Source organism: Notechis scutatus, chromosome 6, assembly GCF_049901735.1.
Source record: "Notechis scutatus isolate UNSWTSFEM ecotype Mainland chromosome 6, rNotScu1.2, whole genome shotgun sequence".
Taxonomy (NCBI): domain Eukaryota; kingdom Metazoa; phylum Chordata; class Lepidosauria; order Squamata; family Elapidae; genus Notechis; species Notechis scutatus.
In genome coordinates, this window is record NC_142014.1 from 81,174,536 (window position 1) to 81,200,671 (window position 26,136).

Genomic DNA, 26,136 nt, shown 5'->3' on the forward strand with positions numbered 1-26,136 from the left:
AGCTGGCTTTCATGCCTAAGGTGGGACTAGAACTCCTTGTCTCCTGGTGATTGGCCCAAAGTCACCCAGTTGGCTTTCAGGTCTAAGGTGGGACTAGAACTCCCAATCTCCTGGTGATTGGCTCAAAGTCACCCAGCTGGCTTTCAGGTCTAAGGCGGGACTAGAACTCCCAATCTCCTGGTGATTGGCCCAAAGTCCACCCAGCTGGCTTTCAGGCTTAAGGCGGGACTAGAACTCACCGTCTCCTGGTGATTGGCCCAAAGTCACCCAGCTCGGCTTTCAGGTCTAAGGCGGGACTAGAACTCCCAATCTCCTGGTGATTGGCTCAAAGTCACCCAGCTGGCTTTCAGGTCTAAGGCGGGACTAGAACTCCTTGTCTCCTGGTGATTGGCCCAAAGTCACCCAGTTGGCTTTCAGGTCTAAGGTGGGACTAGAACTCCTTGTCTCCTGGTGATTGGCTCAAAGTCACCCAGCTGGCTTTCAGGTCTAAGGTGGGACTAGAACTCCAATCTCCTGGTGATTGGCTCAAAGTCACCCAGCTGGCTTTCAGGTCTAAGGTGGGACTAGAACTCCTTGTCTCCTGGTGATTGGCCCAAAGTCACACCCAGACAGGCTTTCAGGCCTAAGGCGGGACTAGAACTCCCAATCTCCTGGTGATTGGCCCAAAGTCACCCAGTCGGCTTTCAGGTCTAAGGTGGGACTAGAACTCCCAATCTCCTGGTGATTGGCCCAAAGTCACCCAGTTGGCTTTCAGGTCTAAGGTGGGACTAGAACTCCCAATCTCCTGGTGATTGGCTCAAAGTCACCCAGTTGGCTTTCAGGTCTAAGGTGGGACTAGAACTCCCAATCTCCTGGTGATTGGCTCAAAGTCACCCAGTTGGCTTTCAGGTCTAAGGTGGTACTAGAACTCCCAATCTCCTGGTGATTGGCTCAAAGTCACCCAGTTGGCTTTCAGGTCTAAGGTGGGACTAGAACTCCTTGTCTCCTGGTGATTGGCCCAAAGTCACCCAGTTGGCTTTCAGGTCTAAGGTGGGACTAGAACTCCTTGTCTCCTGGTGATTGGCCCAAAGTCACCCAGTTGGCTTTCAGGTCTAAGGTGGGACTAGAACTCACAGCCTCCTGGTGATTGGCCCAAAGTCACCCAGCCGGCTTTCAGCCCTAAGGCAGGACTAGAACTCCCAATCTCCTGGTGATTGGCCCAAAGTCACCCAGTTGGCTTTCAGGTCTAAGGTGGGACTAGAACTCCCAATCTCCTGGTGATTGGCTCAAAGTCACCCAGTTGGCTTTCAGGTCTAAGGTGGGACTAGAACTCCCAATCTCCTGGTGATTGGCTCAAAGTCACCCAGCTGGCTTTCAGGTCTAAGGTGGGACTAGAACTCCTTGTCTCCTGGTGATTGGCTCAAAGTCACCCAGTTGGCTTTCAGGTCTAAGGTGGGACTAGAACTCCTTGTCTCCTGGTGATTGGCTCAAAGTCACCCAGTTGGCTTTCAGGTCTAAGGTGGGACTAGAACTCCTTGTCTCCTGGTGATTGGCCCAAAGTCACCCAGTCGGCTTTCAGGTCTAAGGTGGGACTAGAACTCCCAATCTCCTGGTGATTGGCTCAAAGTCACCCAGTTGGCTTTCAGGTCTAAGGTGGGACTAGAACTCCTTGTCTCCTGGTGATTGGCCCAAAGTCACCCAGTTGGCTTTCAGGTCTAAGGTGGGACTAGAACTCCTTGTCTCCTGGTGATTGGCCCAAAGTCACCCAGTTGGCTTTCAGGTCTAAGGTGGGACTAGAACTCCCAATCTCCTGGTGATTGGCCCAAAGTCACCCAGTCGGCTTTCAGGTCTAAGGTGGGACTAGAACTCCCAATCTCCTGGTGATTGGCTCAAAATCATCCAGTTGGCTTTCAGGTCTAAGGTGGGACTAGAACTCCTTGTCTCCTGGTGATTGGCTCAAAGTCACCCAGTTGGCTTTCAGGTCTAAGGCGGGACTAGAACTCCTTGTCTCCTGGTGATTGGCCCAAAGTCACCCAGTTGGCTTTCAGGTCTAAGGTGGGACTAGAACTCCCAATCTCCTGGTGATTGGCCCAAAGTCACCCAGTCGGCTTTCAGGTCTAAGGTGGGACTAGAACTCCCAATCTCCTGGTGATTGGCTCAAAATCATCCAGTTGGCTTTCAGGTCTAAGGTGGGACTAGAACTCCTTGTCTCCTGGTGATTGGCTCAAAGTCACCCAGTTGGCTTTCAGGTCTAAGGCGGGACTAGAACTCCTTGTCTCCTGGTGATTGGCTCAAAGTCACCCAGTTGGCTTTCAGGTCTAAGGTGGGACTAGAACTCCCAATCTCCTGGTGATTGGCCCAAAGTCACCCAGTCGGCTTTCAGGTCTAAGGTGGGACTAGAACTCCCAATCTCCTGGTGATTGGCTCAAAATCATCCAGTTGGCTTTCAGGTCTAAGGTGGGACTAGAACTCCTTGTCTCCTGGTGATTGGCCCAAAGTCACCCAGTTGGCTTTCAGGTCTAAGGTGGGACTAGAACTCCCAATCTCCTGGTGATTGGCTCAAAGTCACCCAGTTGGCTTTCAGGTCTAAGGTGGGACTAGAACTCCTTGTCTCCTGGTGATTGGCTCAAAGTCACCCAGCTGGCTTTCAGGTCTAAGGTGGGACTAGAACTCCCAATCTCCTGGTGATTGGCTCAAAGTCACCCAGTTGGCTTTCAGGTCTAAGGCGGGACTAGAACTCCCAATCTCCTGGTGATCGGCCCAAAGACACCCAGACAGCTTTCAGGCCTAAGGCGGGACTAGAACTCCCAATCTCCTGGTGATTGGCTCAAAGTCCACCCGGCTGGCTTTCAGGCCTAAGGCGGGACTAGAACTCCCAGTCTCCTGGTGATTGGCCCAAAGTCACCCAGTCGGCTTTCAGGTCTAAGGCGGGACTAGAACTCCCAATCTCCTGGTGATTGGCTCAAAGTCACCCAGCTGGCTTTCAGGTCTAAGGTGGGACTAGAACTCCTGTCTCCTGGTGATTGGCTCAAAGTCACCCAGTTGGCTTTCAGGTCTAAGGTGGGACTAGAACTCCCAATCTCCTGGTGATTGGCTCAAAGTCACCCAGCTGGCTTTCAGGTCTAAGGCGGGACTAGAACTCCCAATCTCCTGGTGATTGGCTCAAAGTCCACCCGGCTGGCTTTCAGGCCTAAGGCGGGACTAGAACTCCCGACTCCTGGTGATTGGCCCAAAGTCACCCAGTCGGCTTTCAGGTCTAAGGCGGGACTAGAACTCCCAATCTCCTGGTGATTGGCCCAAAGTCACCCAGTCGGCTTTCAGGTCTAAGGTGGGACTAGAACTCCCAGTCTCCTGGTGATTGGCTCAAAGTCACCCAGTTGGCTTTCAGGTCTAAGGTGGGACTAGAACTCCTTGTCTCCTGGTGATTGGCTCAAAGTCACCCAGTTGGCTTTCAGGTCTAAGGTGGGACTAGAACTCCCAATCTCCTGGTGATTGGCTCAAAGTCACCCAGTTGGCTTTCAGGTCTAAGGTGGGACTAGAACTCCTTGTCTCCTGGTGATTGGCTCAAAGTCACCCAGTTGGCTTTCAGGTCTAAGGTGGGACTAGAACTCCTTGTCTCCTGGTGATTGGCTCAAAGTCACCCAGTTGGCTTTCAGGTCTAAGGCGGGACTAGAACTCCTTGTCTCCTGGTGATTGGCTCAAAGTCACCCAGTTGGCTTTCAGGTCTAAGGTGGGACTAGAACTCCCAATCTCCTGGTGATTGGCCCAAAGTCACCCAGTCGGCTTTCAGGTCTAAGGTGGGACTAGAACTCCCAATCTCCTGGTGATTGGCTCAAAATCATCCAGTTGGCTTTCAGGTCTAAGGTGGGACTAGAACTCCTTGTCTCCTGGTGATTGGCTCAAAGTCACCCAGTTGGCTTTCAGGTCTAAGGCGGGACTAGAACTCCTTGTCTCCTGGTGATTGGCTCAAAGTCACCCAGTTGGCTTTCAGGTCTAAGGTGGGACTAGAACTCCCAATCTCCTGGTGATTGGCCCAAAGTCACCCAGTCGGCTTTCAGGTCTAAGGTGGGACTAGAACTCCCAATCTCCTGGTGATTGGCTCAAAATCATCCAGTTGGCTTTCAGGTCTAAGGTGGGACTAGAACTCCTTGTCTCCTGGTGATTGGCCCAAAGTCACCCAGTTGGCTTTCAGGTCTAAGGTGGGACTAGAACTCCCAATCTCCTGGTGATTGGCTCAAAGTCACCCAGTTGGCTTTCAGGTCTAAGGTGGGACTAGAACTCCTTGTCTCCTGGTGATTGGCTCAAAGTCACCCAGCTGGCTTTCAGGTCTAAGGTGGGACTAGAACTCCCAATCTCCTGGTGATTGGCTCAAAGTCACCCAGTTGGCTTTCAGGTCTAAGGTGGGACTAGAACTCCTTGTCTCCTGGTGATTGGCCCAGTCACCCAGTTGGCTTTCAGGTCTAAGGCGGGACTAGAACTCCCAATCTCCTGGTGATTGGCTCAAAGTCCACCCGGCTGGCTTTCAGGCCTAAGGCGGGACTAGAACTCACCGTCTCCTGGTGATTGGCCCAAAGTCACCCAGTCGGCTTTCAGGTCTAAGGCGGGACTAGAACTCCCAATCTCCTGGTGATTGGCTCAAAGTCCACCCGGCTGGCTTTCAGGCCTAAGGCAATACTAGAGCTCCCCATCTCTCACTTTCTAAGTCTGGTGCCTTAACTACTACACCAAAGTGGCTCTCCAATGCAGACCGTTTTTGGGGATGACAAAATAAGATGCCCCCAAAATGACTTTCTTTCTTTCTTTGTTTCTTTCTTTCTTCTTTCTTTCTTTCTTTTCTTTTTTCTTTCTTTTTCTTTCTTTCTTTCTCTTCTTCTTTCTTTCTCTCTTTCTCCTCCCTTCCCCTCTCTTTCTTTCTTTCTTTTTCTTTCTTTCTTTCTTTCTTTCTTTCTTTCTTCTTTCTTTCTTTCTTTCTTTCTTTCTTTCTTTCTTTCTTTCTTTCTCTCTCTCTCTCTCTCTCTCTCTTTCAAGTCCAACCGAATTGCCCTTGCCCCCCCCTGTGCTGCTGGCTGCCCTGGCAGACTTCGCCCCCTCCTCCTCCCCCGGCGCTCACCATGTTGGGCTGCCAGCCTTCGACGTTGACACATCGGTCTATGCACCACCAGAAATCGTCCTCCGATTCTCCTTTCCAGGCGAAGACGGGGAACCCTGGAAGAAAAATTGGGGCGAGGGGGGAGGGGGGGGGCCTCCATGAAACGGGCCAGAGAAGAGCCACTGGCCTGAAAGACCTTCGCAAGCCCCTCCCGTCCCAGCACCCTCCAAGCTTGCTTTGGGGACACCCCCTTCCGACCCCTCGAGAAAGACAAACCCTTCCTTACCGTTCTCAGCCAGGGCAGCTGCCACTTCGTTGAGGGTGGAGTAGATGTTGCAAGCAGCCCACCGGCACTGAGCCCCCAGGGCACCGAGGGTCTCCATGAGAACCTGCAGGCAGGGGAAGGGTGAGGAGGGGGCTAGGGAAAGGCCGGGGCTGCTCAACGCCCACCCTCACCCCGTCTACTCCAATTTGGGCAAGCCACCTGGCTGGGTTTCATGAACTCCTATTTAAAGGTAAAGGTTATCCCCTCCCACCTCCCTGTTAGTCGTTTCCGGCCCTGGGCTCTAGGGGGCGCTGCTCATCTCCATTAGAAAGCCAAAGAAGAGCCAGCGCTGTCCGACGACATCTCTGTGGTCATGTGACCAGCAGGACTAAATGCGGCCAAAGGCGCACGGAACGCTGGGGGCCATTGGGGACACTGCGACCGTTGTAAGTACAAAGCGGTTGCCAGGCCTCTGAATTTTGATCCCGGGGACCCTGGGGAAGCTTCAACGGTTGGTCATAAGTATGAAAAATGGGTCGTAAGTCACGTTTTTTTCATTTTTCAGGGGTAACTTTGAACAGTCGCTGAACAAAGTGCTGTAAATCGAGGGCCAGGGGTGCGATTCAACCGGTGTAATAACCGGTTCGGGGAACGTGCGCAGAGCGTTGGCTAACTGACCTTCTCCATCAATCCCTGTGTGTTAAACAGCTGATGCGCGTGACCATCCACTGTGCCGCGCGAATCAACTGAGCTTCAAAATCAGCACAGCCTAGGCGAGCGAGCCCAACAGCTGATCGTTGGAGCGAACCAGTTCACTCACAGCTCGTCCTCGGCGCTACCAGTTTGCTCGAACCGGGCCGAACCGGTAGAATCCCACCCACCCCTGTTGAGGACTACCTGTGAAGCCCAACACAATGTCTCCAAAGCGGAGAAGATTTCTCTAGGTAGGATTTCTGGACCAGTCGATCCCACCTCTCGGATAGCGACGGGGAGCGCTTCGGCGTAACTTACAGCGGTTTGAGCCGTGATGTGGGTGCAACCCACGATCTTGGCTCCAGACAGTGGCTTCTCTCCCTGAGCACGTTTCCTCAAGGCCATGAGTGCAGGCATTTCTAGGGGAAGGAGAGAAGGAAACAGAGGTTCAGCGGAAGGCAGGAAAGAATGAATGAATGAATGAATGAATGAATTCTTTATCGGCCAAGTGTGATTGGAGACACAAGGAATTTGTCTTGGTGCAAATGCTCTCAGTGTACATAAAAGAAAAGAGACATCTGTCAAGAGTCAAGAGTCATCAGGTGCAACACTTAATAATAGTCATAGGGTACAATAAGAAGAGAATAAGAATAAGAATAGAATAGAATTCTTTATTGGCCAAGTGTGATTGGACACACAAGAAATGGAAGAGGATTTTATGTTTTTATGTTTTTGTATGTGTATGTTTGTGTTTAAAAATAAAAAACTTTATTTAAAAAAATAATAATAGTCATGGGGTACAATAAGAATAGAATAAGAATAATAGAATAGAATTATTTATTGGACAAGTGTGATTGGACACACAAGAATTTGCCTTGGTGCAAATGCTCTCAGTGGACATAAATGAAAGGATACATTCGTCAAGAGTCAAGAATCATAAGATACGACACTTAATAATAACAGTCATAGGACACAATAGGCAATCAAATCACACTAAGTGTCAGGATTCTGGCAGTTACCCCAATTAGAAAGAATAGAAAATAGAAATAATTAGAGTAGAAAATAGAATAAAATAGAATGCAGAATAGAATAGAGAATAGAATAGAATAGAAAGAATATAGAATAGAATAGAATTCTTTATTGGCCAAGTGTGATTGGACACACAAGGAATTTGTCTTAGTGCAAATGTTCTCAGTCTACATAAAATAAAATACATTCGTCAAGAATCCTAAGATACACCACTTAATGATAGCCATAGGGTACAAATAAGCAATCCAATCATACTAGGAAACAGTCCATATGAATTGTAAGGATACAAGCCAGAAAGTCATACAGTCACAGGTGGAAGGGGATGGGCGATAAGGAGTGATGAGAACATTAACAGTACTGATGATGTTTAATAGCACTGAGGACGTTCCTTAGTTGGGTCATGAAACATCTGTGAGAAAACAACCAAGCTCAGAGACCGCACAGCCTTCCTCCTCCCTCTCCTCTCCGCAAACCGCCCTCCCTTCTAGCCCTCATGATGGTCTCTAGTTGGGTCATGATTCTTCAAGAAAACCACCAAGGTCTGAGAGCAGTAAGGACCCACAAGCCTTCCTCCTCCTCCTCCTCCCCCCTCCTCCTCTCCACAAACCCCACTCCCTCCTAGCTGATGATGTCCTCTAGTTGGGTCATGAAACGAAAGAGAGAGGGGTGGGGAGGATTACAGCTTTGTGGCTTTTCTGCTGCAAAAAAAGAACGCTGGGAGTTCATTTGATTCCGTTCTCTTTTGTAGCTCCGTCAGGAAACAGTTCAGCCATTCGATCGCAGTCAGGAGATTAAAGCAAAGAGGGGGTTTTATATTTTGTTTGTCTATGTTTAAAATAAAATAAAAATATCTTTACAAAAAAAAGCAAAGAGAGAACTGAAGGGGGTGGGCGGGAAAGAGGTTGGGGAGCCATGGAAGGTGTTCCACTTCAATCCCTGAATAAAGGATTGCTTAGGAAGGGAGAAAAAAAGGGGGTCTTAGGTGGTTTTGAACAAACATGTTGAGCAGCACAAGGGCACGTGGGGCAAGAGGAAACAATGTGTGGGGGTCGGGTTCCCACGACCTGTAGAGAGGATGGTGGGTGGAACCACAAATGCCAAACCACCAAAGGCCTTTCTCCATTTCAGTCTTCTCTGGGGTGATCTGGGAACTCAGCCAATGTAAGATCAGGTACTGGTTGAGAATGCAAGAGCAGAGGGGAAGAGAGGGGACCTGTCTGCCTGTCTGTCTGTCTGTGTCACTATCTACCTACCTATCATATATCTATCAGAAGCAATGAGTTCTAGGTTATCTATCTATCTATCTATCATCTATCTATCTATCTATCTATCTATCTATCTATCTATCTATCTATCTATCTATCTATAATCTATCTATCTATCTATCTATCTATCTATCTATCTATCTATAATCTATCTATCTATCTATCTATCTATCTATCTATCTATCTATCTATCTATCTATAATCTATCTATCTATCTATCTATCATCTATAATATCTACCTATTTTTCTATCTATCTAGCCAATGCAATCCTAAGTTGCATTAACAGAGGGATACAATCAATATCAAGGGCTGTCTGTCTATCTATCTATCTATCTATCTATCTATCTATCTATCTATCTATCTATCTATCTATCATCTATCTATCTATCTATCTATCTATCTATCTATCTATCTATCTATCTATCTATATCTATTTTTCTAACTTTTTCTATCTGTTTTGCTGTCTATCTTATCTATCTAATATCTATATATTTTTCTATCTATATCTATTTTTCTATCTATCTGTTTTTCTGTCTGTATCAGATAATCTATCTAATATCTGTAATATCTATAATCTGTGTGTGTGTGTGTGTGTGTGTGTGTGTGTGTCTGCCTGTCTATCCATCCACTTACCTACCCAATCTTTCTACCTGTCTACCTATCATGTGTCTATCTATCAGAAGCAGTGAGTTCTAGATTCTCCCTCCCTCCCTCCCATCTATCTACCTGTCAGCCTATCATAAGTCTTATCTATGAGAAGCAATGAGTTCTAGATTGTCTGTCCGTCTGAGGCTGGATGGGCTGAGAGTCACCCAGCCAGCTTCCACGCCTAAGGCAAGAACTCACCGTCTCCTGGTGATTGGCCCAAAGGTCCCCCCCCCCGGCTTTCATACCTAAGGCAGATCTAAAACCCATGGCTTCTTCCAGCCTGGCGGCTTCACCCCTCGGCCCACCTGGCTCTATGGCCCCCTCCCCCAACCCCAGGCTGGGTTGAGATAGGCAACCCACCTCCACCAGGACTGAGTGATAGCCCCCTCCCCGAGCCAAGGAATCAAGTCCAATCAAGTCACGTGGCGTCAAACTAATGTATGTATATATATGGTGCATATGGACCCTGGGATGGTCTCCCTCACCTTGTTCCGCGATTTCGATCTCCCGGCGCCCGAATTCAGCCTGTTTGATGTTTTTCACGCAGAAGTCGCTGCTGCCTTTGCTGCTCTTCTGCTGCTTGTCCCTTGGAGAGGTCTCGTCATCGGAGCTGTCGGTGTAGGAGGCAGCTGGGGAGAGACGAGACAAGAAAGGAGGGTGAGGAGTGGGGCTGGGACGAATGACACTTGCACCAGGTTCCCCCGAAAATAAGACCCTGGCTTATATATATATATATATATTTTTGCCACCAAAAAAAGGCACCAGGTCTTATTTTGAGGTGATGTCATCCACTGACTAACCTCATTTGTGCGTGTTGCCCCCGGCCTCCTTTTCGCTCTCTGAGGCCTTCAGGAATTTTTTCTGCGGCCGGCAAGGCTTCTCCTGAAGGCCTCTGCAGCCGATAAGAGAGTTCTGGATCGATCCAGAGCTTTGTTCTCAGCTCCAGAGGCCTTCAGGAAAGCCTGGCCAGCTGCAGAAGAAATATACATTATATTGCATCATGCCCGGCCACATACATTGGACAGACCAATAGAAGAATAAGCACCCACCTGGATGAATACAAAAATGCAGTCAAAAAGCTGGAACACACTTCCTCACTAGTCCAACACATGGAAGCTACAGGTCATAGCATCAACTTCAATGGCACCCAAACCCTGGCCACTATGGAAAACCCCAGCCACAGAGTCATCAGAGAAGCCATAGAGATTGAAAAAAGACCAGAAAGCATGAACAGAAGAGATGATTCCACCAGGCTGTCAATCATTTGGAAGCCTGCACTCACAAACAAAAAAATCTCCACACCACAAGCCAGGCAAACATCTGGGCACAAACAGATCCCCCCTGATACCTCCAGCTCAAACACACCCCAACCAGGCACCCAGACGAAACCCAGCTTCCTAACTAATGATAGCCGTCCATTTACCCGGAGCCAAGCTGCACTAAAGGCCTCCAATAAAGTAACACAATGCTGCCAGCCAATCAAGATACAAAAAGAGCCAAAAAACAGACAGAAGATATTAGAAGCAGAACACAGCAAACTCCAAGACCAATAAACACAGACCAAGACTCTCAACCAATCAGGATGAAGAAAAAACCATTCTGGCACAGCAATAGGCTGCCCCAAATTTAAATCTGAAACCACTGTAAAAGTCTGACCCACAGACGGACACAATACAGAAGCCTGATGATGGCAGATGAGATTCTGCTGAAACGTTGCTACAACTTTAAAAGCACCACTACAATGACGTATAACAAGACAAGACCATAAATCAAAGGCAAACGCCGCACAGAGAATTTGTCAAAGCTTCTATCCCAAATAAACAAGTTGTCCCAAACGAGGATTCAGAGCTAACACGCCCCCTTTTATTCCCTGAGGGGCGTGTCAGTCTCTCATCTCAGTCCCTGATTTGACATTTCCTTTTACGTTGCATTTCACGTCTATGTCTACGTCTTTGCCTTGCATCAAACCAACATTCCTCAGTTTGATCCTCAGCCAGAGGCTCCGCTACGCTCTCCTGATTATCTGCCGACACCTGAGGCACAACCAGGGAGGAAGGTCCTGGGAAGGAAGATGATTCCGAATCCTCCAGCAAAGCAAGCTCAAACCTCAGAGCCAAATCCTCCTCTTCCTCCTGGCTCAAGTCTGTGTCCTCCAGCAAAGCAGGCTCAAACCTCGAGGCCAAATCCCTCTCTTCCTCATTGCTTAAGTCTGTATCTTCTAACAAGGCAGGCTCAGACCTCCGTCACAACATACATACATACATACATACATACATACATACATATATATATATATATATATATATATATATACATATATATGTTCTCTCTCTCATCTACCTACCTACCTCTCTCTCTCTTATCATCTCTCATCTCTCATCTCTATCTATCATCTATCATCTACCTACCTATCTCTCTACCATCTATATATCTATCATCTCTATGTATCATCTATCATCTCTCATCTACCTACATATCATATCATATCATATCATATCTATCTATCTATCTATCTATCTATCTATCTATCTATCTATCTATCTATCTATCTATCTATCTATCAATCTATCTATCATCTATCTATCTATCTATCTATCTATCTATCTATCTATCTATCTATCTATCTATCTATCTATCTATCTATCTATCTATCTATCTATCATCTATCTATCTATCTATCTGATTTGTTTGTCACCCATCCCATCTAGAGGGCGAGGCAGGTGCCGGGGTGTGCGAGGCCTGGCTACACCTGTCCAAAGGTAAGTAGTAGGGCAGCTCCACCCACCCCTGTTCTTAATCTAGCTTAATTTTTACCCTTCCACTCTGGCATGGGTGGGATCTTAAGTAGGGTTTATTTTGGGGGTAGGGCTTATATTAGGCGCGCATGTAAAAAATCAAGCTAGGACTTACTTTCAGGGTAGGTGGTATTTTCAAGGAAACAGGCTAGTAAACACAGAGGAGCCAAACTGGTGGGCAAAAACCAGGATCTTTGGGCATCTAAGCTTTGGAACATCTTGCCACTTGAAGTAAGATCTGGCCCCCTCCTTTTGGCCCCAAAACCTCGCTCTGCCAACTGGCCTGGGGTCTTGATGGAGGCATCCCGCTTTGGAAGTAGCTCTAGAAAGTCCTCGACTTACGACTCAAAACATCTGCTGCCGAGAAAGGTGTTTGTTAAGTGAGTTTTGCCCCCATTTTACGACTTTTCTTGCCATGGTTGTTAAATGAATCGGGCCTTCACGATGACACTGCTGGGCAGAAGGTCTCAAAAGGGGATCGCGTGACCCCGGGGTACTGCAACTGTCGTAAACGTGAACCCGATCGCCAAGCGTCCGAATTTTGTTCATAGGGGGATGCTGCCATGGTTGTAAGTGTGAAAAATGGTCATGTCGCTTTTTTTAGTGCCGTTGTAACTTCGAACGGTCAGTAGGTGAACCGTTGTAAGTCGAGGACTACCTGTACTCCTTGACCATAGAGGTGGCTCAACTCCTCATCACCCAAGCAGTTGCTCAAGGCCTGGTACCAAACACGCACTATGTTCTGACCCAAATGAAGACAAACAATAACCAAAGGGAACAGAAACCTTTTAATGAGTCTTACGAATCCCCGGTTAAAAGGCTGCTGCAGACTAATTAACTTTGATAAGCACAAACCTTGCAAAAAACATGCGAGGCTGCCAAGAATCACAGATCAGAAAGATTTCACAACACAAGAGTCTTCAAATATCAACTTAAGCTACTGGAATGTCCACGAGGCTGAGTTTCAAAATGTCTTTGCTTCCTGCAAAGAACGTTCACTTCACAGCTGGCTTTTATTTTCTTGAAGGAGGGGCCATTACCTTGCAGTCTTACTCCCGAGTTGCCCATGCTGTTATAGCTGCTCTTTCCTGCGAGCAACCTTGCGTGCACGCGCACTTGGCACAGACTCCTCGGGAACCTCCTCATCGCTGCTGCCAGCCCCCACAATCTCTGAAGGCAGCAGTCCACTCCCTCATGGTTCTGCCCCCTCCTCTAGTCCTCGCTCTCCTCCACCGTCCACACCTGCTGCTGGCTAACCCCAATAGACTAAGCCACCTGCACCTTAAGTGGACACACAGGCAACTTCTCCAAAGACTAGGCTAGACCAGATAGAGAAGTCCCTTCCAACTCTGTTATTCTGTTCTCCAAAGCCCCAGAAGGCAGGAGAAGAAGCAACAGATGGAAACTCATCAAGGAGAGAAGCAACCTGGCACTAAGGAGACATTTCCTAACAGTGAGGACAATTAACCAGGGGAACAGCTGGCCACCAGAAATTGCGGATGCTCCATCTCTGGAGCTTTTGAAGAAGAGAATGGATAGCTATTTTTCTGAAATGGTATAGGGTCTCCTGCTTGAGCAGGGGGCTTGGACTAGAAGACCTCCAAGGTCCCTTCCAGTTCTGTCATTCTGACATTTCTTTGCCTTCTCGCCCAAGATCGATCATTCATTCATTCATTCATTCATCAAACATGTACAAGGTAAGTATAAGTATGAACATAAACATAAACCAAGGAAGTAAATAGAGATAAATGGGGACAGTAGGACAGGGACGGTAGGCATGCTGGTGCCATTATGCACGCCCCCTTTAAGGACCTCTTAAGAATGGGTTAAGGTCCACGGTGGACAGGTTGAGATTGAAGCTGTGAGGGGCTTGAGGCTGTAACCACAGAGTCTGGTAGGGCGTTCCAGGCATAGAATCCCAGTGCCACAAAAAGAGAAGAGGTGACTGTCCTCATACTGTAAAAAAGATGTTGAGAGTCTAGAAAGAGTGCAGAGAAGAGCAACCAGGATGATGAGGGGACTGGAGGCTAAAACGTATGAAGAACGGTCGCTGGAATTGGGTATGTCTGGTTTCATGAAAAGAAGGACTAGAGGAGACAGGAGAGCAGTCTTCCAATATTTGAGGGGCTACCACAGGGAGGAGAAGGGAGTCAAGCTATTTCCTAAAGCATCTTTGAAGGCCAGACAAGGAACAATGGATGGAAACTGATCAAGGAGAGATTCAACCTGGAAATAAGGAGAAACTTTCTGACAGTGAGAACAATCAACCACTGGAACAGAAGTTGTGGGAGCTTCATCCCTGGAGGCTTTCAAAAAAAGACTGGACTGCCCTCTGTCAGAAATGGTGTGTGGGTGGGGGTTGGACTAGATGACCTACAAGGTCCCTTTCAACTCTGTTATAATTCTGTTATTCAGAAGTTGTGCGAATTCATCCCTTCGAAGCTTTGAAGAAGAGACTGGACTGCCGTCTGTCAGAAATGGTGCAGGGTCTCCTGCTTGGGTGGGTGGGGTGGGTGGGGGTTGGACTAGATGACCTACGAGGTCCCTTCCAACTCTTGTTAATCTGCATCTGTATTTTGCAGGCTAATGTACCAAAACCAAGCTCCTCCTGACGAGGCAGAAATGGGATCTGCAAAGCGATCCAGTGGATTTTTTCTTTTTCTTTTTTCCCCTCTAGGACTTCAATGTAAGAAACCAACCCGTACAGCTTAGGAAAAAAATGTCACATTGGACCCGATCCGCCAAGAGATCTAAAAGGCCCACCGGTTCTTTAACGCAAAGGATCTTGCTCTCATTTTCGACACGTTAAAAAGATTCAGCCGGTTGGAAAAAAAAATAAAGAAAGAAAAGAAAAGGAAAAAACGAAAAAACCTCGCGGGACTCTTTGGGGAGCGAGTCCCTGCCCGAGCGATCCTTACTGCTGTCCGCCCGTTTGCACAGAATCCGGCTGGGCTTCCTCTCTTGGGCCCGACAGGACAACTGGGCTACGGCAGGGATCTCGTCGCGGGCAGGGTCAAGGGAGAAGATCCTCGGGGCGTCCATCCGATCGAGGGGTGGGGAGGGCTCTGGCTCTGCCTTCTCCCAACCCGGGAGGGCGCTCTCCTCCTCCCTCCCGCTCGAAGGGCTCTGCGTCCAGCCAAGCTCAAGTCACAATCGGAGACTGGAGAAGCGTCGCGCGCCCAGCGTTCTGAGCTTGGGGTTCCAAAGGCCGGGTGGAATCCAAGCTCCGCTTCGGGGCTCATCCTGGACACGAGAGGCGGCAGCGGGGGAGGAGAGAGAGCGGCTGTGGGAGATGGGTGGGATCTCTCGCGCTCTCTGCGGGAAGGTCTTTCCTAACGGGAGCACAGATCGCTCCCAGCGGGGAATGCAGAATCCAGAGAGAAAAGAGCAATAGCCCTTAGACTTATATAGTGCTTCACTTCACGGTGCTTCACGGCCCTCTCTAAGCGGTGTATAGAGTCAGCCTGTTGCTCCTTCGCTCCTTCCTTCCTTCCTTCCCTCCCTCCCTCCTCCCTCATTAGCAATAGCCCTTAGACTTATATACCGCTTCACGGTGCTTCACGGCCCTAAGCAGTGTATAGTCAGCCTGTTGCTCCTTCCTTCCTTCCTTCCTTCCTTCCTTCCTTCCTTCCTTCCTTCCTTCCTTCCTTCCTTCCTTCCTTCCTTCCTTCCCTCCCTCCCCTCTTCCTCCCTCCCTCCTAGTTAGCAATAGCCCTTAGACTTATATACCGCTTCACGGTGCTTCACGGCCCTCTCTAAGCAGTGAATAGTCAGCCTGTTGCTCCTTCCTTCCTTCCTTCCTTCCTTCCTCCTTCCTTCCTTCCTCCCTCCCTCCCCTCCCTCCCTCTCCTCTTCCTCCCTCCCTCCTAGTTAGCAATAGCCCTTAGACTTATATACTGCTTCACGGTGCTTCACGGCCCTCTCTAAGCAGTGAATAGTCAGCCTGTTGCTCCTTCCTTCCTTCCTTCCTTCCTTCCTTCCTTCCTTCCTTCCTTCCTTCCTTCCTTCCTTCCTTCCTTCCTTCCTCCCTTCCCTCCCTCCCTCTCCTCTTCCTCCCTCCCTCCTAGTTAACAATAGCCCTTAGACTTATATACCGCTTCACGGTGCTTCACGACCCTCTCTAAGCAGTGAATAGTCAGCCTGTTGCTCCTTCCTTCCTTCCTTCCTTCCTCCCTTCCTTCCTTCCTCCCTTCCTCCCTCTCCTCTTCCTCCCTCCCTCCTAGTTAGCAATAGCCCTTAGACTTATATACTGCTTCACGGCCCTCTCTAAGCAGTGAATAGTCAGCCTGTTGCTCCTTCCTTCCTTCCTTCCTTCCTTCTTTCTTTCTTTCCCTCCCCCTCCTCCCTCGTTCCTAGTTAGCAATAGCCCTAGACTTATATACCGCTTCATGGTGCTTCATGGCCCTCTCTAAGCAGTGAATAGTCAGCCTGTTGCTCCTTCCTTCCTCCCTTCCTTCCTTCCTCCCTTCCTCCCTCTCCTCTTCCTCCCTCCCTCCTAGTTAGCAATAGCCCTTAGACTTATATACTGCTTCACGGCCCTCTCTAAGCAGTGAATAGTCAGCCTGTTGCTCCTTCCTTCCTTCCTTCCTTCCTTCTTTCTTTCTTTCCTCCCCCTCCCTCCCTCGTTCCTAGTTAGCAATAGCCCTTAGACTTATATACCGCTTCATGGTGCTTCATGGCCCTCTCTAAGCAGTGAATAGTCAGCCTGTTGCTCCTTCCTTCCTCCCTTCCTTCCTTCCTCCCTTCCTCCCTCTCCTCTTCCTCCCTCCCTCCTAGTTAGCAATAGCCCTTAGACTTATATACCGCTTCACGGTGCTTCATGGCCCTCTCTAAGCGGTTAACAGAGTCAGCATATTGTCCTCAACAATCTGGGTCCTCGTTTGACTGACCTGGAGCTGGTCAGCATCCAACTGTTGGCAGTCGGCAGAAGTCATCCTGCAATGCTGCATTCTCACCACTGCGCCACCAAGGCCCTCCCTCCCTCCCTCTTCCTTCCGCCTTCTTTCCTACCTTTCTTCCTCCCTCCTTCCTTCCTTTCTCTCCCATCCTCCCTCCCTCCCTCCACAGTGTCTGGGGACCCTCAAAGCCGACACTAGGGCGAGCGTAGACAAACTCAAAGAAGTAATAGAAGATTGGGAGATATGGAGACCCGGCCCACAGAATCGCCAAGAGGCAGACAATGGACTGAATGGAGGATATCATCATCATCGTCACCACCACCACTGCCACTATTACGTCCTCTCAGGATCTCTCTCTCCTGCCCTCAAGGTTTGCAATAGCACCGCAGTGCGTAAGCCGGCTGCTAGACCTGCTTCCCCGTGTCCTCCGATGCCAGCAGGCACAGGGCTTTGGCAGCACAACCGTGTGGCACACTGCAGGCGGGCAGGACAGAGCAGGCTCCTTTTTTTAGACAGGATTAAAAGAACAGCTTTTCTATTTAAGCCTTCTTATCAGAGCTGCATTTTTTCTTCTTCTTTTGATCTGAAACCATTCTGGCTACAACAGCAGCATGAGATGCCACATCCTGTCAAAGATTATTCTGTCTGACTATCCCTCCATACCAGTCTGTCTGTCTATTTATCTGTCTATCCCTCCATCATGTATCTGTCTGTCTATTTAATCTCTATGAACATTATCTATCTATCTATCTATCTATCTATCTATCTATCCTCTATCTATCTATCTATCTATCCTCTGTCTGTCTGTCTGTCTGTCTTTCCGTCCGTCCGTCCGTCTATCTAATCTCTATGTACATACATTATCTATCCATCTGTCCATGTTTATCTATCTATACATCTATCCATTTGTCTATCCATCTGTCTATCTATCCATCCATCCATCCATCCATCTTCTATATCTATCTATCTATCTATCTATCTATCTATCTATCTATCTATCTATCTATCTATCTATCTATCTATCTATGTCTGTCTGTCTTTCCGTCCGTCCGTCTATCTATCTAATCTCTATGTACATACATTATCTATCTATCTGTCCATGTTTATCTATCTATACATCTATCCATTTGTCTATCCACCTGTCTATCCATCTGTCTATCTGTCTGTCTATCTATCATCTATCTATCTATCTATCTATCTATCTATCTATCTATCTATCTATCTATCTATCTATCTATCATCTACCTATCATCTACCTATCTATCTATCTATCTATCATCTATCTATCTATCTATCTATCTATCTATCTATCTATCTATCTATCTATCTATCTATCTATCTATCTATCTATCTATCTATCTATCCATCCATCCATCCATCCATCCACCCACCCACCCACCCACCCACCCACCCACCCATCCATCCATCCATCCACCCACCCACCCACCCACCCACCCACCCACCCATCCATCCATCCATCCATCTATCTATCTATCTATCTATCTATCTATCTATCTAATCTACCATATCTATCTAATCTCTATGTACATACATCATCTGTCTGTCTATCTATCCATGCATCCATCTAATATTTATCTATTTTTCTATCTATCTACCTACCTACCATATCTATCTAATCTCTATGTACATATGTGTCTGTCTGTCTATCATCTTTCCATGAATCCATCCATTCTTCCCTCTGTCCTCCCTGCCTTTCCATCTGCCTGCCTCCCCCTCCCATCTTAAAGTCCCCCATTTCCCTCACAGAGGGACCCTGGGTGGTGTGTACAGCTCCGTTTACTGGAAACGGCATATTACAGGATCTCCCTGATGAATGAAGTAAATCACGAGTTTAAACCATCCACCTGAAGCCTTCTGGATTTCAAGTGTGGTGGAAACCAAACTGGTTTCGATCCAAGCGCCCCTGGAGGCATTTGCTCTGTCCTGCTTTGCTTCCCCCATCGGGGGTAGACTGCCTCTTGATGGGGAGGCTCCACCGCACTCCTCTCCCTGCTGTGAATTTGCAGCATTCCAACTTCTTTACTGTATCTCTGGTTAGCATAGTTCATGTAATAATCGGGGAGGGGGGAGGACGGCAGAGGGTCACTTCCCAAATATATTTTTTTTTCCTGAAAACCTCTCTCTTACAAGGACCTACCAGAACTGTAGCTGTCGGTCGATGATTGAGAGATGGAGCGGGAGAGCGAACGGCGGCCGATCTTCGTGGGGCGCTTGTTAAATTCTTGCTTTTGGTCAGCAAACTGGATCTATTTAAAAAAAAAAGGGGGGGGGGAGAGAAAGCCAGATTTAGCCAAGGGTGGACGGAAAGAAGAACTCAGGCCCAACGGAAAACAGCCTTCTGGTCCACAACTCCACTGCCCCTTCAACCAGAAGCCTTCCCAAAGGACTCAATAGCTTCACATAACGTCTCCTGGGTCAATACCACGTTTCCCTGAAAATAAGACCCTGTCTTATATTTCCTTTGCCACCCAAAAAAGGCACCAGGTCTTATTTGGGGGGGGGGAAGTCATCCACTGACTCACCTCACTTGTGTGCGTCATCCCCGGCCTCCTTTTCGCGGTCAGGAACTCCACCTCCTGTGGCCGGCAAGGCTTTCCTGAAGGCCTCTGCAGCCCTCAGGATCGATCCAGAGCTTTCTTATCAGCTCCAGAGGCCTTCAGGAAAGCCTTGCCGGCTGCAGAAGAAATGGGCCGGCAAGGCAGGTGTCGGGGTGTGCGAGGCCTGGCTACACCTGTCCAAAGGTAAGTAGTAGGGCAGCTCCACCACCCCCCGCATCCCCACCCTAATTTTTACCAGTCTCCTCTGGAATGGGTGGGATCTTAATTAGGGCTTATTTTAGGGGTTGGTCTTATATTGGGCGCACATGTAAAAATCAAGCTAGGGCTTACTTTCAGGGTAGGTCGTATTTTGGGGGAAAACAGGGTCTTCATATCATATTGCCATTTGGAAAAAGCAGCCATTGGGATATTTAAAACATTCAAGATTTGAAGAGGATGTTGTTCTCTTCTCACAAGACTCAGAAGAGAAACAAAGACACATACATACAGCAAATGAAGAAAGCAGGAGAACTATTTGGCTTAAAAATAAACCTGAAGATAGCCAGGTTATGTTTAATAAATTCAGCAAAGGCAGAAAAATGGTAATATCTGGAGAAGAACAAGATGTAGCAGTTCTTCTACTACACATACGTCGGCCGACGGACCTCAGTGGAAGGGGATACAGAAAAGGAAATTGAATGGTGGGTTAAATGTGGTTGGCAGGCAAGTGAAGCTGAATTTCCAAGAGCAACTTCCCCCTATGATGCCTGAAGAGAAAAATGTTCGATCCGTATGTGCTACATGCTAGAACATATGACAGCGAAACACAGAGACGAAGCTCACCATTGACACAAAAGCTACGAGGGGCTCAAAGATGTATGGAAAGATCCTGCTCAGCACCCAAAGACAGAAAGACTCCCACGTGGATTCGGGAACAACCTTCAAGAAAGTAAAACTACCCCTGGAAGGCTTGAAATTGATGGGAGGAAACCTAAAGGTGGTGGACATCTTTGTGCCTGGGTGCCTGGGATCCCACCTCCGAGGCAATGGCGACATCGGTGGTGAGGTGCTAGCAAGGGTGAATGCAGCCCGGATGCGTTGGCGAGAACTCAGCGGTGTGTTTATGGGAACAGACGAATGCCAAGCCGTCTAAAATCTGGAGATTTACAAGGCAACCAAGACGGCCTACCAACGAGAAGTTCATGGCCGGGGACCTCCTGGGTGCCCAAGACAGAGATGGCAAGACACCATCAACAGAGATAGGCAAGCTGTGGGCCTCTGCCCTGGAGATGCAGCTGACCATGCAAAGGGGCCATTCAAGGTCCAAAAAGTGAACCCTGCATGTGCGGGGAAAATACTAGGAAATGGAGGAGGTGGAGGAGGAGGAGGAGAAGGGGGAATGAGGAAAGAGGAGAAGAGAGAGGAGGAGGAGAGTAGAAGAGGAGGGAAAGAAGAGGAGGAGAGGAGGAGGAGGAGGAGGTGGAGGAGGAGAAGAAGGGGGAATGAGGAAAGAGGAGGAGAGAGAGAAGAGGAGGAGAGTAGAAGAGGAGGAGGAGGAAGAAGAGGATGAGAGAAGGAGGAGAAAGAGGAGGAGAAGGGGGAATGAGGAAAGAGGAGAAGAGAGAAGAGGAGGAGAGTAGAAGAAGAGGAGGAGGAAGAAGAGGATGAGAGAAGGAGGAGGAGAAGGGGGAATGAGGAAAGAGGAGAAGAGAGAAGAGGAGGAGAGTAGAAGAAGAGGAGGAGGAAGAAGAGGATGAGAGAAAGAGGAGGAAGAGGAGGAGAAGGGGGAATGAGGAAAGAGGAGAAGAGAGGAGGAGAGTAGAAGAAGAGGAGGAGGAAGAAGAGGATGAGAGAAGGAGGAGGAGGAGGAGGAAAAGGGGGAATGAGGAAAGAGGACAAGAGAGAAGAAGAGGAGAGTAGAAGAAGAGGAGGAGGAAGAAGAGGATGAGAGAAGGAGGAGGAGAAGGGGGAATGAGGAAAGAGGACAAGAGAGAAGAGGAGGAGAGTAGAAGAAGAGGAGGAGGAAGAAGAGGATGAGAGAAGGAGGAGAAAGAGGAGGAGAAGGGGGAATGAGGACAGAGGACAAGAGAGAAGAGGAGGAGAGTAGAAGAGGAGGGGGAAGAAGAGGAGGAGAGGAGGAGGAGGAGGAGGAGGAGGAGGTGGAGGAGGAGGAGAAGGGGGAATGAGGAAAGAGGACAAGAGAGAAGAGGAGGAGAGTAGAAGAGGAGGAGGAGGAAGAAGAGGATGAGAGAAGGAGGAGAAAGAGGAGGAGAAGGGGGAATGAGGAAAGAGAAGAAGAGAGAAGAGGAGGAGAGTAGAAGAAGAGGAGGAGGAAGAAGAGGATGAGAGAAGGAGGAGGAGAAGGGGGAATGAGGAAAGAGAAGAGAGAAGAGGAGGAGAGTAGAAGAAGAGGAGGAGGAAGAAGAGGATGAGAGAAGGAGGAGGAGAAGGGGGAATGAGGAAAGAGGAGAAGAGAGAAGAGGAGGAGAGTAGAAGAAGAGGAGGAGGAGGAAGAAGAGGATGAGAGAAAGAGGAGGAAGAGGAGGAGAAGGGGGAATGAGGAAAGAGGAGAAGAGAGGAGGAGAGTAGAAGAAGAGGAGGAGGAAGAAGAGGATGAGAGAAAGAGGAGAAAGAGGAGGAGAAGGGGGAATGAGGAAAGAGGACAAGAGAGAAGAGGAGAGTAGAAGAAGAGGAGGAGGAGGAAGAAGATGAGAGAAGGAGGAGGAGGAGGAGTAAAAAGGATTGCAAGGGAAACCGGCTGATTGCATAGCAAGAAGACCGGATGGCAGGTGGGCCGAGGTGGTCCCAGAATGGATCCCACTGGATCCAAAGCATCCACAAGGGAGATGAGTATGGCAGGCCCAGTTGGCAAAGGGAAGCTCAGGACCCCATGCATTGGAAGCACGTGGAAGAGGCCTCTCTCCTGCAGTTGGATGATGAGGATGATGAAAGGTGACCTGGAAGACTGAGGATCTCCACAGACATCCAACCTGGAACTAAGGAGGAATCTTGTGAGAGGGAGAGTGGAATCATCAATGGGATAGTTTGCCTCCTGGAGTTGTGGTTGCTCTATCACTGGAGGTGTTGTGGCCTGTCGGCCAGTGGCCCCTCTGGCAGCCAAATCAGAGGAGGAGGAGGAGGAGGAGGAGGCGTGGGAGTCAGGACCAGCATCAGGACGATCTGGGAGCTCCAAGGGGGAAGAGGGAATGGAGGTGGCACAGAGAGAGAGAGAGAGAGAGGGAGGGGGAGGGAGAGAGGGAGGGAGGGAGAGGGAGAGAGAGAGAGGGAGGGAGACTCAACACCTCCCAGGTCTGGAAGTGGCTGAGGAGGAAGAGGAGGAACAGCCGGGTACAGTGCCTGATGTGCTGATTCTCAAAAGGCAGAGGAGAGGAGAGCAGTGGAAATCTATGGGCCGGCCCTCGGGACGATAGAGCCACCACTGCTAGCGAAGCCCCACCCGAGCTCTGGGGATAAAAGGCAGGGGGTGGAGATGAACTAGAGGTGGCAGACAAACTATTCATCTCCCTGCTGGACAGATTTGTTAGCCTGCAGTGAGAGAGAAACATTTTGCTGGGGCTGCCGGCGCTCCTCATAAAGAAATCATTGATTGAATTCAGAGGGTTTGTCGTGTTTGGGGAGTTGGGTCAGAACAGAAGATCTTTTAAGAAAAGGTTGAACAAGCGTTTGTCCAGGATGGTATAAGGACTTAGGCGGGGTGGGGTGGGAGTGGACTAGAAGACCTCCAATCTCCCTAGGATGCTATGAAATTCCCTCACCTTGCCTTTAATCCCCGAGGGCCCGGTCGCAGTGGTCATCTTCTGGCCAGGCATGGTGCCGCGTTCCTGAAGCCCGCTAGCACCTGAGCAGGTGCCCATCCCTTTATACCTTCCCTGCAGTGGAAATCCTGCCTACTCTGGTTTCACCTCTTTGCTTGGGGTGGGTGGGAGGAAGAAGGGAGGGGAAGGTGAGACCGAGGTACAGAGCACCTGGTGGTGGTTTTCAACCTTCTGTCCAGGTTTCCACGTCGTGGCTGGAGAACCAATGCTGGAAGAGGCACCCGCAAACTAAACCTCACCGCCTGTTCCATCGTCCCCCACCCATTCCTCCTCCTTTTAATTCTCGTTTTATTACTGCCACATCACTAAACTCCGGCTTCCAAAACGGCCTGCCTCGTACATGCCTTAACAATAGCTTATTTCTATATATTTCCCCCTGCCTGCTATAATTAACTCGATAATTAGGCACCTTTTAAAATTCAAATTTTGCTCTCTCTCTCTCTCTCTCTCTCCCCCCTTCTAACAGAGGCTGTTCGTTCGCGGAAAGTTTAACTAGCAGGCCGCTGAAACAATAAAGGCATTTATTATTAACCAAAATGGGAGAGAGCGGCTTTCCACCCGCCCACCACATTTCAAAAATATGGCTCTGCTTTTAGAGCAAAGGATGAGATTTTGAGTGCTTCTGCAGCTGGTTCACCTCTCTTGCAAAAGAAAAAAAACAAAAAACAAAAACTAGAATCAGTCGGATTTACTTCCTAGTGCCGTGATGGCGAACCTATGGCGCCCGTGCCACAGGTGGCACCAGAGCCATTTGTGGTGGCACGCAAGCTGCGGGCAAACTTACCTCATGGTGCGTGCGCGTACCTCACAGCTCATTTTCGGCCGGTTTGAGGCCTTTTTCGGCCTCCCAGAGGCTTGAGGAAGGCTTCTGCAGGCTTCTGCAGGCCAAAAACTAGGCTCATTTCGTCACTTCCTGTTTTTCCGGAAATACCAGAAGTGATGAAACGGGCCTAGTTTTCGGCCTGCAAAGCCTGCAGAAGCCTTCCTCAAGCCTTGGGAGGCCGAAAAAAACCTCAAACCGGCCGAAAATCAGCTGTGAGGCGCAGTGCAGGTAAGGGGGCGGCAGGGTGGGTGGGGATTACGTGCACATGCATAGGGTGCGTGCAATATAAACCCTACCCCCCAAAATAAGCCCGACTTAAGATCCCGTCCACTCCAGAATGGACAGGTAAAAATTAAGTTAGGGTGGGGATGGGGGGTGGAGCTGCCCTACTACTTACCTTGGGACAGTTATAGCCAGGCCTCGCACACCCCAACACCTGCCTGGCTGCCCCATTTCTTCTGCAGCTGGCAAGGCTGGCCAGGCTCTCCTGAAGGCCTCTGGAACTGAGAACAAAGCTCTGGATCGATCCTGAGCTCTCTTATTGGCTGCAGAGGCCTTCAGAAAAGCCTTGCTGGCCACAGAAGAAGAAGTTCCTGAAGGCCTCAGACAGCGAAAAGGAGGCCGGGGATGACGCACCCAAGTGAGGTTAGTCAGTGGATGACATCCCCGAAAATAAGACCTGGTGCCTTTTTTGATGGCAAGAAATATAAGACAGGGTCTTATTTTCTGGGAAACATGGTATATATAACCAAAATGTTTGCTAATTTTTCCAAACTTGGCGTCTCAAAAGAGTGATTGCATTCAATGACACTGTCGGCTGACTCACTGGACCAGTGTTTCTCAACGCTGTTGGCCTGAAGGTGTGTGGACTTCAACTCCCAGAATTCCCCAGGCAGCTAGGAATTCTGGGAGTTGAAATCCACCCATCAAGGTTGAGAAACATTGCCTTAGGCTTAGACCCAGGACGTTCAACCTTGGCAAAGACTTGTGGACTTCCAACTCCCAGAATTCCCTAGCCAGCTAAGAATTCTGGGAGTTGAAGTCTACCGGTCTTCAAGTTGTCAATGTTGAGGAACATTGTCTTAGACCAAGCGTGTCCAACCTTGGCAAGGTGAAGACTTGTGGACTTCAGCTCCCAGAATTACTTCGGCCAACTAGGAATTCTAGGAGTTGAAGTCCACAAGTCTTCATGGCACCAAGGTTGGACACCTCTGCCTTAGATCAACAGAAGGGAGCTATGAAAGGAAAGCTTCGGCCATTTCCATGGGAGCTCCCATCGACTGTGAACACATTGTCCATGCCAGTTTCTCCCCGAGCAGTTTAACTGCACATACCAGACAGATTTGGTGCCAAGATTTGGAAGGATTTAGTAGAGGGTTAGGATTCCAGGCTAAGCCTGTCACATGAGAGGGAGCCTTGAGAGGATTAATACTACTTCTGGTTTAACTCTTCAAGTGTTGGGTGAGCGTTCTCCAACACAACATCCATCCCTGGGCACGATCTTTAAGGCACATGCTTTGGGCTGATGTCTCTTGCTTGAATGCATGAGAGAATATAGCAACTTTTAGTGGTTCGCAAAGATGTGAAGACTTTTAAGTTAACCTTTCGGTTTGGCGGATATCCAAATCGAAAGTATCCTAGAAAGATCGCTGCCTGGTCCTCACATGGACACACCTAACAATGAGGAATCATGAACCCCTACTTATCCATTTTGGGGAGACTGATGACTTTAGAAGACAATATTTGTAGCTCGGGATTGAACTTGAGGGGTCCTTGGTGGTCTCTGAGTTGGCTGGTTTTCTGGCTGGATGTTGCAGGACTGTATTAGGGAACATCATCAGTGTGAGAGGGGGGTGGGATTTGTGGAAGGGAGGGAGGGAGGGATGGGAGGATGGAAGAAGAAAGAGGGAGGGAGGGAGGAGAAAGAGGAAGGAAGGAAGGAAGGAAGGAAGGAAGGAAGGAAGGAAGGAAGGAAGGATTGTGGGGTCCTGGATGCTCTCTGAGCTGGGTGGTTTTCTTGCAGACGTTTTATGACCCAACAAAGTAGCATCATCAGTACTAAAAGGGAGTAGAATTTGTGGCGTGGAGGGAGGGAGGGAGGGAAGGAAGGAAGGGAGAAAAAGGGGGAAAGGAAGGAGAGGGAGGGAGGAAGGGAGGAGAAAGAGAGGGACAGAGGGAGGGTGGAAGGAAAAAGAGGGAGGGAGAAAGGGAGGAAGGAAGGGCAGGCTATGGGGGTCCCTGGTGCTTTCTAAACTAG

The 26,136-nt window shown here is 48.9% G+C and overlaps 1 protein-coding gene across 2 annotated transcripts in view; it reads right to left on the reverse strand.

Moving 5' to 3' along the window:
* AHCYL2 (adenosylhomocysteinase like 2) overlaps positions 1-26,136 on the reverse strand; it is a 100,976-nt gene that overhangs the window by 24,411 nt on the left and 50,429 nt on the right. For both annotated transcript variants that reach the window (XM_087968952.1, XM_087968953.1), the window contains exons 2-6: positions 18,821-18,929; positions 9,455-9,598; positions 6,345-6,445; positions 5,355-5,457; positions 5,090-5,184 (exon numbers count right to left, since the gene is read on the reverse strand). In XM_087968952.1, the coding sequence (XP_087825078.1) occupies positions 5,090-5,184; positions 5,355-5,457; positions 6,345-6,445; positions 9,455-9,598; positions 18,821-18,929 (552 nt within the window). The remainder of the gene's footprint in view (positions 1-5,089; positions 5,185-5,354; positions 5,458-6,344; positions 6,446-9,454; positions 9,599-18,820; positions 18,930-26,136) is intronic.